Source organism: Podarcis vaucheri (genome assembly GCF_965113315.1).
Source record: "Podarcis vaucheri genome assembly, chromosome: 8".
NCBI lineage: Eukaryota > Metazoa > Chordata > Lepidosauria > Squamata > Lacertidae > Podarcis > Podarcis vaucheri.
In genome coordinates, this window is record NC_138766.1 from 56,433,876 (window position 1) to 56,445,964 (window position 12,089).

Sequence of the window (12,089 nt, forward strand, 5' to 3'; positions counted from 1 at the left end):
ATTTTTTATCCTTTCCTTCTCAACAGAAGGTGATTATTATATATACCCATTCACTTCTTCTCCATTGTAGATAAGAATTTTCTATCTTTTCCCATCTAGAGAGATGCTAGGGAGTTCACATTATAGCAAAAAGGAATAACTTTTTATTGATATTGATTCTGTTATGAACCAGGTATAGCTTTCCTCTAGCATCTCTTATAAAGTATACTAACTGAACATGTGAACTTCAGTTCAGATCAAAGTTTGGTTACATTCTTAAAACAAACCAAAACTGAAACATAAAACTAAGTCTGTAAGATAAGATACATCCAACTGTTACATCAGCCCATCTCCAACCGTAATAGGACACTGCACACCAACACAGATGTTTAGGACTAAATCCAGGGGTCTAAGATGCAATAGAAGGAGAGTTGACAAAAGGCAAATATACAACAGATTTTGATATATACATTTATATTAATGTGAGCATCTAATGTGAAAGTTAGTTATTATTGTTAAAAAAATATGATACATAGCAACCCATTTATGTTGACACACAAGCTACTTCTTTGTAAATAATACATTAAAGTATGTTATGTGTGGACTACCCAGCCTATTTCTGTTCCATGATGGTTTCTCATACGTGCAAAAATGCATCTGAATACATTCTTAAAAATCCATGGGGTTTTGCTAAAATAAAAGTAATGTATTTATAAAGTGGTCCGAGGACTGCTTATGGAAGCAGCTATCTTTTTCTCTGGACAATTCCCCATGAAGGGACCACATGCTTTGTTCCCTAGCTGCATTAAACTTTTTTTTTTTTTACTTGCATGTCTACAGTGGAGTTATTAGCTGCTCTAAGCTAGCTAGAACAAGGATACCTAAAATATAATATCACTCCTTATATGCCTAACCAACAATTAGAGTATGCAGCATAAGGCATTTTGCAGATACCATATTGCCAGGAAGTCTGTCTGCATGATACTACAATGGGCCCTCTAGTGTGCCAGCACTTGTCTGTTAGACAGGTGCCATATCTCGTCTTTTCAGCAAAAAATCGTTTCCTCTTTCAACAAGCCTTCTCAATGGCTATGTATTGTGAAACTGCTTTGAAATACTTCACAGAAAGCAGTTCATAAATGAACTAATAATTAGTATTGTATGGATGCACATATTGGTTCACAAATTGTGGAGACTAATCCACATACCTATGTCCTGATTTGCACATTGTTGCAGGGGACATGGTAATATAATTTGTCTCATCTCAAAATGTGGAGAGAATAAAATTTCTCCCGCATCCCTATTGCAGTCTTAGTTCTTAAAAGTGAGTTTGTGTGGACAGGTAGCTCAGTCTCCTAATTAGCGCTTACTTAAAGTCTCAAGACAGAAATCTGCATATGAGAGGGAAATTTCATCTAATAACAGCTATGAATCCTTGTGTTTTGATACCTTCTGGAATTTTTGTTTTATTATAATTGATAGACACTATTCTGGAAAAGCTGTTTCTGGGGTCTAGTAGCTAGATACCGTGTTTTACGATTTTGGAAACTAGTTTCACAGTGGCAACACAACTGCATAGAGAAATTCTCAGGCCCATGTTTTTGTTCACATACACAGGTTTATAATGAGTGAACCTGAAGGAAACATGTTAATGTGGGAGATAAAACTTCTTACTTCTGCAACTGTAGCCATATCCAAGTAAAAGAGTATTTCTGGACCATATGCTATTTCTTCCATACAAATACAAGCAGGTTTGATCCCAATAATGTTCACTTTCACAGTGGTGAGCATTCAGTTATACTATATTAAAAACACCACTTCTGTATGTTTGTAATGTATGACACATATCCAGTTGTCAAGTTATAGATGCCTCAGACTTTACCATATATATATATAGTTTTAGATGTCGTAACAGTGTCGTTCTGTCAGCCAAACAAGAAAGCTAGAGAGTTCTAGGCATGAAGTCAGGAAGCATCAGCAGCTGTTCTGTGTTTTTAAAAATACTCTGCTTATTTTGGATTATTGTTTAAATAGATACAATTGAGAGTGCTATTTTAAACTTCCTTATATCTTAATCAAAACAGACTAACTTGGCAAAACTTGATTCTGCTGGAAACAAGATTTTCTTATTGTGAGAACAGGAATTGCATTTGCTCCCAGCTGTGTTCCTAAAACAGCCTATCCTATAAGCTTATGTAACTTAAGCCACAGTCTATTCATATCAACAAATTCATAGTCATAATACAGAAATCAATATGATTTACCCCCTACAAACAGCAGCATATTGTAGCACAGGGTAAGTCTCTTGGAAGTTTGAATGACTGTTTGAAGCAGTTTGCAATACTTGAGGGGAGGAGAAGAGGACGTCCCCACCATCACCATAAGCCAAAGTCCATAGTGCATACGTGACCTAAAAGAGCTCTCTGAACTGTGACCAGAGTATTGGGATGGTAGGGAAACTGTTTTCAGAAGTAGCTTTGATTTATAATAAACTTCAACTTGCACTTCTTAACATAAAAGAAAATTGAAGTTTTGTGTGTGTGTTTTATAAAGAAAATCTGGATATGAGAGCAAGGCTTAAATGTTAAACACAAACATTTAAGAACAAGGTAGCAGAAGACTTGCAACAACCAAAATGGGAACATTGACATTTGCATGGAAGTAAAATTAAACAAATCATTATCCATAATTCAAAGGTCATCTGAGAGGGTGTTGCAATAAAATAGCAAGGATTTCACCATATCTTTAGATTCAGTTAGAAAACTATCGCAGTCCTCCAGTCTCCTGCTTCATTATCAATGGGGCATCTGAAAGCAGCCCTGTTTAGGGAAGCTTTTAATGTTTGATGCATTACTGTATTTTAATATTTTGTTGGAAGCCGCCCAGAGTGGCTGGGGAAGCCCAGCCAGATGGGCGGGGTATAAATAATAAATTATTATTATTTAATTAATATACCACACTTCACCCAAAGATCAGAGGATTGCTTGCAGCATAACTCACACACCACATATTAAAAGTACATTGTTATGAATACATATCCAAATCTTTTTGCAGTACCATTGTTAGAACTTAACTATTTTGTGTTGTTCTTGGTTTCCCCAAGACCACAAATAAGGTTTTATTATTTTCAGAATGCTTGTAATTCACATAGGGGCACAAAGCATGGAAACAATCCAAGATCATTCTTTTTCTTTTCCAAACAATACTAATCTGGGAGAATAATGCTTGAGTATTCACTCTGGAATAATGCTTGAGTATTCATTCTAGGGTGACTAGATTCAGGACAAGCTACACCTGCTGAAATTCCGACTTCTACACTATTAAAGGTGCAGGGTCCTGTTTTCTATTGTGTCTGGACACACTTTAAAAGCAGTCATTAGATAGTTAAACTTAACATACTCTTACATTTATGACCTTTAAATGACTGCTTGTGAACTGCAGTTGTATTTGCCCATCAAGGATCAGTCTCTCTTTTGTCAAGCCTTTTGCTATCTAGGTATAGTTAAGAAAGTATCTTCATAAACTGTACCACCTGGTGATGGACAGCTGGATGGTTTATCTGAACTGGAGACAAAATAGCAGGCCAATCTATTATTCATCATTCTTATCAGTTCCCCAAAAAAATGCATGGATATGTTACACATACTGATACCTTGTTTGTGAGCCTATTTTGACCATTGAAATCATGTCTCTGTGGCTTAGCAAATATTTAAAACAAGGAAAGAAATGATATAACTTATTTGTAGCTCAATGCACACAGATATATCACCATTTTCAAAGAGAATAAAATAAAAATCACACTGTTACCCCCCCCCTTGTGCAATACTAGTTTGATATATGACACTGGGATAATTGTTACATTTTTCTTGGTATGCATTCCTATTAGGAAGCTCCATTATCTTCAATGGACCCAATTCCCACCAAAGTGTGCCTAGGATAGCAACCAAGTCTCAGATTTTGGGCATATTTAACCTATTCAGATGCTTAGGACAAAATAATAAACTGAATACAGCTAATAGCAGTCTCTGAACACCATCAAACCTACTAGTAATTTCCTGTAATGAACTTTATTTATAGAAAATTGACCACCAGCAACATATATATTTTTAAACTTCTTTTGCATGCAGAGAAGAATCAGAGCAATAAGATACACAAACTTAGGAAGAGATGATCAACAATAAAAATGAAGAGGGACAAGACAAGGTCTTTTATACTATTAGAGACAGGGACTGAAGATTGTGAAGGAGAAGTTCTGCACTAGGACGCTCTGCTACATCAGCTCTCCAACAGCTTCCAATTATATTTTCAAGTCTTTGGCCAGTGGTTGATTCTCTAAACACAGCTGCAGTCAGAGAAGGGCGCAGGTTATAAGCTACAACAGAGTAGAGTACATACTGGCGCTCACCCGAATAAGGCTCTTGCTGTGTAACCATTTGCCAGAGGGTGATGGCAAATGAGTAGATGTCTGCCTTGGGGTTGACTCGCTCACCTTTAAGGAGTTCAGGAGCACGGTGGGTGTATGTTCCCCCTTGTTGACAAAGTTGTGGGTCAGATGCAGCATTCTGTAGCTTTTGGGAACATCCAAAGTCTCCAATCTTGCAAACATTGTGTTCAGTGATGAATATGTTGGCAGGTTTCAAATCCAGATGCACAATGAAATGTGAATGGAGAAACACTAAGCCTGCCATAATGTCACAGGAGTAGCCCAGACACTGAGCTATACTCAGCTGATCATCATTCTTTTTCGCTGTTATACAGCCAGTCCCATAGATAACATGGTCCAGAGTCCTATTTCCTACATACTCCATTATTATGGTGCCCAAACTATCCTGACTGCCAGGGGCACATGTGCTAGCAGCTACTATACGCACCACATTTTTGTGATCAAGGCGTGCTGCATTTAGTTCTGCCCAGAAGCTCTGCCGTGATGCCAAACGGTTCTTACTGCATTTTTTTACCTGCTTTACAGCCACTGTAGCTCCATGGTACGTAGCCTTGTAGACAGAACCAAAGCCACCAGAGCCTAGGGGGTGCAGCAGGCACAACTGATCCCAGTCTATAGAACACCAAGCTACACGAGAGGGTAGCCGACGAGCCCTAGGCAACGGACCTTCCCCCAACTTTTCACGTTTGGCAGGAAACACCAAGGGACTACTACAGGGTCGTGTTTCCACAGATGGAGAAAATTCCAGATGGAGAAGACGACTATGTGGAAGAGGGGATGGCATAATTATTTCAAAAGAAGGTTAGGCAACACAGTTTCTTCAAAGAGAAAGGATTAAGTAGGTTTTCTTGACTTTGTTCTCCTTTTGCCTCCAAGTTCATGTTTCCTTCTCATAAATAGCTGCATTTAATCTCACATGACAAACTCCAATCAGCTTCAGATGATTCCAATTTTAATAATTACTCTAGTAACTTTAGCCTGTAAAGGGAATTGATATTGCAGTCCTAATCCTAAACATACTTACAGCACAATGCTAAACATCCTAAACATGTTTACTTAGCAGTAAGTCTCACTGAGTTCAGTACAAATTATTCCTACTAAGTGATTTTAGTGACAAACCTTCCATTCATGGAAATCATGAAAGGCTTATTCCTAAGTACACTTGCTAGAAATATTTAATTTGGATCTTATGTCAGGTTCTAATGCTGTTCTGGTCCTGTGTATTGCATTTGAAGGCTGTAGCTAAATAGAGCAACTTCTAGTGGAGTTTAACAACTGAATGACAGGTAGAAATTCAATAGGCACTGTACTCTTGATGCTAGGAAGAGTCATAACTTAAATTTCTGCCCGTTGTTCAGCACATTCAAGACAGAAGGGCTTTCTCAGAGAAAAGTTGCAACCTTGTGAAGCTATATGGCTCTGAGCATAAAAACCTAAGAGCCTGCTGAATCAGCTAATGGCCCATCTAATCTAGCATCCTGTTCTCCCAGTGGCCAGCCAGATGCCTGCAAGCCAGAAATGAGTGCAACAGCACTCTGCTCACCTGTGGTTTCCAGCAACTGGTACCCAGTAGCAATCAAGGTTGATTCAGTCCCAAAATTGTGCCTGAAACCAGATTGAGGTGGATCTAAATAATCTGTATCCCCCAGGAACTTCTGCAACTGCTCAGCCATTATTCTCTCCACCACCTTGTCCCCAAAAGGGGTACAGTGGTCCCTCTGGTTACGTACTTAATTCGTTCCAGAGGTCCGTTCTTAACCTGAAACTGTTCTTAACCTGAAGCACCACTTCAGCTAATGGGGCCTCCCGCTGCTGCTGCACCACCGGAGCACGATTTCTGTTCTCATCCTGAAGCAAAGTTCTTAACCCGAGGTACTATTTCTGAGTTAGCGGAGTCTGTAACCTGAAGCGTCTGTAACCCGAAGTACAACTGTAATTGCAACTGGGTGGTTGTTATTATAAATTATAGGAACTGGAATGGGCTTCTTCAGGAGTGAACACACTGCCACTTGTTTAAGAGAAGCAGGCATCATTCCATCACATAAAGATGCACTCACCACAGCCTGGTTGTGCACATGGTTCATGAGAGCAAGAAGCACATCTTTGTAAGAGTCTTGTCCAAATCATTGGGTCATGTAAATTGAAACTGATCCCGCAGAGCATGGGAAGGAATTGTATATAACACTTCAGGTGGAACTGCAATGACGGTGAGACCCAAGGCGCTATGGAGCTGAGTTACTTTATCCTCAAAGTTCTGTGAAAACTGATCACAGCATGCTGGTGAGTGCTCCAGAGGTCCGCCTACCACTTCGGGTAATGATCAGTCTTTGGACTATCCAAAACAACTCTGCCAGACAGCTCTTTGAGGATGCAATAGAGGCGGCAAAGTACCATATTTTTTGCTCTATAAGACTCACCTTTTCTCTCCTAAAAAGTAAGGGGAAATATGTGTGCGTCTTATGGAGCGAATGCAGGCTGCGCAGCTATCCCAGAAGCCAGAACAGCAAGAGGGATTGCTGCTTTCACTGTGCAGTGATCCCTCTTGCTGTTCTGGCTTCTGAGATTCAGAATCTTTTTTTTCTTGTTTTCCTCCTCCAAAAACTAGGTGCGTCTTGTGGTCTGGTGCGTCTTATAGAGCGAAAAATACGGTAATTCTCTTTTGTCACCTTCACTGCTGCTTTACAGGTAGCATTCTGTGACTGAATAAGCATTCAGTCAGCTTTGGAGTGAGTTTTCCACCACCTGCGCTCTAGCTGTCTCCCATTGTGGGTCTTCAGCATGATCCAGCAGGGCTGATCTTATGTTTGTAAGTGTATTCAGGAATGGATTAAGTCATTTGCCCTAGAAAGAGTCTTCTTAAATTAGCTTTTTAAACTTGCCATAGTATTACTATGAACTTGTTAAGATTCATTCCTACAAGGAGCCCTCATTTTTCAACCCCCCCCCCCGTCTTAAAAAAAATTCTTTTTCTTAAACTGCTTCACTGAAAGTACTTCTCTGCTTTTCAGCAATTGCTTGCAATTATATCACAATGAGAGGTTATGGAATGCCACAGAGAATTCATTATCAATCAGAAATTTTACCTTGCTATCACACTGCACCCAAGGAAGTACATTCATATTGGGCTCTTTCACAAAGTGTTGCTCCATGCAGATTTCACCACACCATGAGCAACAAATATAATTGTGGGTTGATGACACAATTTAGGTGTCATTTTGTGATTTTCTAGATCAACTGCTACAAAGCTGTGTATATTCAAAATGCTTACTTGGGACTTTCAGATGAGCATGAGCACAAGTTAAACTTGTATGTGATATGACACAGGCATAAGTAAATGCCTGGTCTTTATAGATGAATACAAGTTTCAGTTTCTGATGTTACTTTTGAAATGACAAGAGATTGTGTGTACTGTACTTTTCAAATTGCTTTCAACTTTGCTAAGTAACAATTTGTTTTATTTTTTCTTAATCACACGAGGCTTCTCTAAGGCCAAAGCAGAATTAGAGCTAGAGAAATGTGTGGCAAAAAATAGTCAAAAGATTGCAGCATTTTAAAGACAATATGCAATTTCAGTAGATCTCCCAGAGTGTTGCACAGGATTCAGTTGTTCTGTTACCAGAGTGTAGTAGCTAAGCGTGTGAGCTGTGTGCTGTGAAGTCTTTAGGTCATTCTCACTTCTGCAATATGTGGTCTTGGGTGAGTCACATTTCCTCAGTGTCACCCTTCTTCCCTTACACCTGTCATTATAGGATAACAGGGCTGACCTATCTTACAGGGCTCTTGTAAGGATGCTGCAGTCTTGTGCGCACTTAGTTGCGAGTTCCTTTGAAATAAGCGGAGTCAACAAAAATCCAACCCGGCTGTGGGATAATGCACCTGAATCTCTTCACCCACCATATATATGTATGGTAAGCAAAATGCATGCATATTAGAAATGTACACATAAATCAGTATTTTGCTGCTTCAAAACCTGCCTTGTTGAACTGTATAAAGGAGGCTGCCTTACCTGGGAACGACACCACACACCTGATCAGGTCCTTTTTCTGTGCGTTGCCCCATCTTTCTCTCTTTCTCTGCCAATCTTTCTCTATGGGCATATGAAATTAAGGCTAATGGGCTTAATACTGAAAGCACTGGGGTTTGGGTGCTCACACTATGCTGCTGAAACCCACCTCTCCCCTTTCCAGCTAATGTCAAGAAGGCAGTGAAGGTTCCAAAGTTTATGTCTAGGTACAACGATTGACTGGATATGGCAATACAGAGGTGTTATTAGGCATTAGGAAAGCTATTCTGGCATGAGTTGTAGACTGGATAGAACTGTATTCTCTTTGAGACATCCTTTTGGCAGTTCAAGGGTACCCCTGGATAAAGTAAAATTGGCTACTATCATGTATGGTTGAGTTTATCAAAAAGTTCTCAAGCCAACCTCACCTTTTTATTTTTTGACAGTTACTAGTTGCCCAGATCATGGCAATGCCATAGACCAGGATTAGCCAATTTGTTGCCCTCCAGAAGTTCTTGGACTAAAATTCCAAAAACATTTGCCAGTAGTTGACAAAGTTATGATTTCCTCATTGACAAGCTGGTAAAATATGGACTGGGCACAACTACTGTTGGGTGGATCTGCAGCTGGTTGAAAAACTGACTGCCCCTTAAATTTATTTAATATTCTGTAGCAGCCTGGAGTTCCACAGGGCTTTCTTAGGCTCTGTGCTATTCAGTATTTTTTTATAAAGACATATAAAAGACTTCGAAGGTGTTGAGGAGATGCTTTTAAAATTTGTAGACACAAATTGGGAGGGGTGGCCAACACCATAAAATCAGAATCAAGATTTAATAATACGTTGACAGGTAGGAACATTGTGCCAAAACCAGCAAGTTGAAATTCAACAGAAAGAAAAGCCCTGCATTTAAAGCATCAAGAATTTATGACACAAATATAAGTTGGGGGACAATTTGCTTTAAAAATAGGTGTGTCTTCACCTTAAATTTTCAATATTATTTTAAAAACTCTGCTTTTTTTGAGCACTGTATTTGAGGATTGCCTCCTACCATGTGAACATGCCTGTCCAGTACGTTCATAATCTGAGGCCTTACAACACATCCTGTAACTTTCAGACGTTTGGCTAGGTGGGTTGCAGCAGAGGGTCTTTATCGTTAAGTCATGGAGTTTGCAGAACTCCCTTTCTGAAGAGGTTTGGTTGGTCTCTTGTGGTTTTTTAGGCAGGCTGAAAAAAATTCTTCCAATGTATATTGATAGCTTTAAAAAAAATGCTATTTTTGATGTATTTGTAAATATATATTATAGCCAGGGGTACTTTTTATGGATAAAAGGAGAAACATAAATATACACACAGTGCTGGTGTTAACCTTTAAACGGCTTGTGGTCAGGTTCCGAAAAGCCAATCTCCTCACATATGTATCTGCCCTGACCCTGAGATTATTTTCTGAGGCTGAGGCCCTCCTCTGTGTACTCCCCCCCCCATATAAGGCAAAATGAGTTGCTAGTAAGCAGCAGATACTTTTGAAAGGATACCTCAGTTGTGGAATGTTCTCCCCAGAAAGACTCACCAGACCCTTTCAGTGCCAGGTTTTATTTTCCAGGCTTTCCAGTTAAAACAAGCATGTGCTCTTTGTTTCTGGTGCTTTTATACTTATATATGCTTTTTCTGTGCACCAGAGAACTTATTTAATGGGTAGTATTAAAATGTGGTTCATAATACATAAATGTATATAATGAGACTGGATATTTGCTTCCTGAGTCTTCTGAGATCTTGCTGTCATAGTCAAAAGTTAGCTAGGAGAAATTATATAGTTACATTTAATTTCACTTATTAGTGGCAGAAAATGTGTTAGAAAGTAGCTACGAGTTCAGATGTCAAAGATGGCTAATAAAGAATTGGGACTTTAGTTATAGGAACAGATAAATTTTTTAGGAAGTAACACTTTATACAAAAAGTGGTATTAACTAATTTGGACTTATTATAAATAAGCTTAAATTACTGAAAAAAATGTGGCCCATACAGATAATATGTAGCATGCTGAAAGCATTGTTAGTTAAAAAATGGTATTGAGCAAGTCACTGTAAGACTTATTGCGTGCTTAGTAATGTTAACAAAAAAGACTGATACAATGTATCTACACAAGGGGGCAACCTTGTATTTTGTCTGGCTTGAATTTTTGATGAAACCGATTGATGAAATCAACCATTTAAAAGAACTATACGATTCCCCAGTATTTTAGTACTCTTTTCATCAGACATGAAAAAATCATGTATAAATTTGTATTCTAGGAATGATAGAATACAACCCCACCCCATCTCAATATGGTTACATCCAAGCATTGGATAGTTCTGAGGTTTTATTCAGAAATATTTTAAATGGACTGCTCTGTACAACAGGTGATGTGAGAACCACCAAAACAAAAACAAAAGAGAACAAAGTTTATAAGTACTATATTAAACATTTGCTATGGTGAAATACAATATAGTTTACTCTGTCTATTAAAACATGTATTCAAGTCATTTGCAAACAGCAAAAGGGCTTTGAAACTGCTGCAAGTTCCCAAACATCTGACCACTAGCACTTCGAAACCCCTTGCAAGGGATTTTGATTGGTGGGCAGTGGTGCCCACCTGCCAATCATCTGGTGTCATGTAATTAACAGGTGGACAGCTGCACTCACCTTTCCAGTCTCACCTGCGAAACTGATCTTTTAAGGATTGTTATATCCATTTGTCAACATAAATTGCTATATACTATGTCAGACCATTGGTCCATCTGGCTCAATATTTTCTATACTCACTGGCAGCAGCTCTCTTTCACTCCATCCAAAGATGCTAGGAACTGAATATGGGACCTTCTGCATACGGAGTATTTGTTGTACTACTAAGCTCCCATCTTCCCTGTATCTTCAGCATGCAGCTTTTGCAGACATTAACAGATTTGAGCAAATGGTTTTCAGGCTGTGTCCTGGGGAACTGTTTCTTAAAATGAGATGATCAGTTGCTGAAGTAGTCTACCACTACTTCTCTTCCTGTATAATGCATGGCTATATGAGTGTAGAAAGTAAGTTACACAGCAAGCCTCCGCAGACCTGACTTAGTACTACATTATGTACGGAGTGGGTGTTCTACCATAATCTTTGCAAAGAGAAAGTCAATATGATTTCAATTCAAAAAGTCCATGCTTTCTATAGGGAATTAAAATGCTGCAAGCCAACATGAACAGTATCTGTGATGGTTAGTTGGAGAAATGCAGTACTGCAAATGGTGGCTACTGTTGTTTCTGCTAGGAGGCAGTGGCATATATATTCCAGTGATAAGGAAAGAAAGTTGAGAAATGGTACCAAGCATTACAAGGAACTTTGTAATGAACTTTGCTGGGTTTCCTCATTCAGCACACCAGACGGATGTTGCTATTAGCAAAAAATAAGGTAGACAGGCCTAAATGTTAACTGTTGTCCCATGCTTACTAACTGCAAGAGTAGGTATCTGTAAGCACTATACAGAAAACCTGTGTTTAGGAAGCATTTCTGGCAATGCACTCAGGAAGGTAGCTGTGACTTTGTCACCCAAGGAAACCTATAGCTACACTACTGTTATGGCTTTGAAGATTACTATGCACAGCATGGTTCCATTGCTATAAAATGATTCATAATCTATATTT

General features: G+C 38.9%; 1 protein-coding gene across 1 annotated transcript; it reads right to left on the reverse strand.

The window, feature by feature from the left end:
- Positions 1-4,137: 4,137 nt before the first annotated feature.
- On the reverse strand, positions 4,138-5,563 carry MOS (MOS proto-oncogene, serine/threonine kinase). The gene has a single exon (XM_082235231.1). It carries the CDS (start codon positions 5,205-5,207, stop codon positions 4,188-4,190), a length of 1,020 nt encoding a protein of 339 aa, XP_082091357.1. The 5' UTR covers positions 5,208-5,563; the 3' UTR covers positions 4,138-4,187.
- Positions 5,564-12,089: the final 6,526 nt, after the last annotated feature.

What these genes read in the sequence shown, in the direction of transcription:
- MOS (XM_082235231.1), bottom strand. Translation starts at nt 5,207, where the DNA reads ATGCCATCCCCTCTTCCACATAGTCGTCTTCTCCATCTGGAATTTTCT.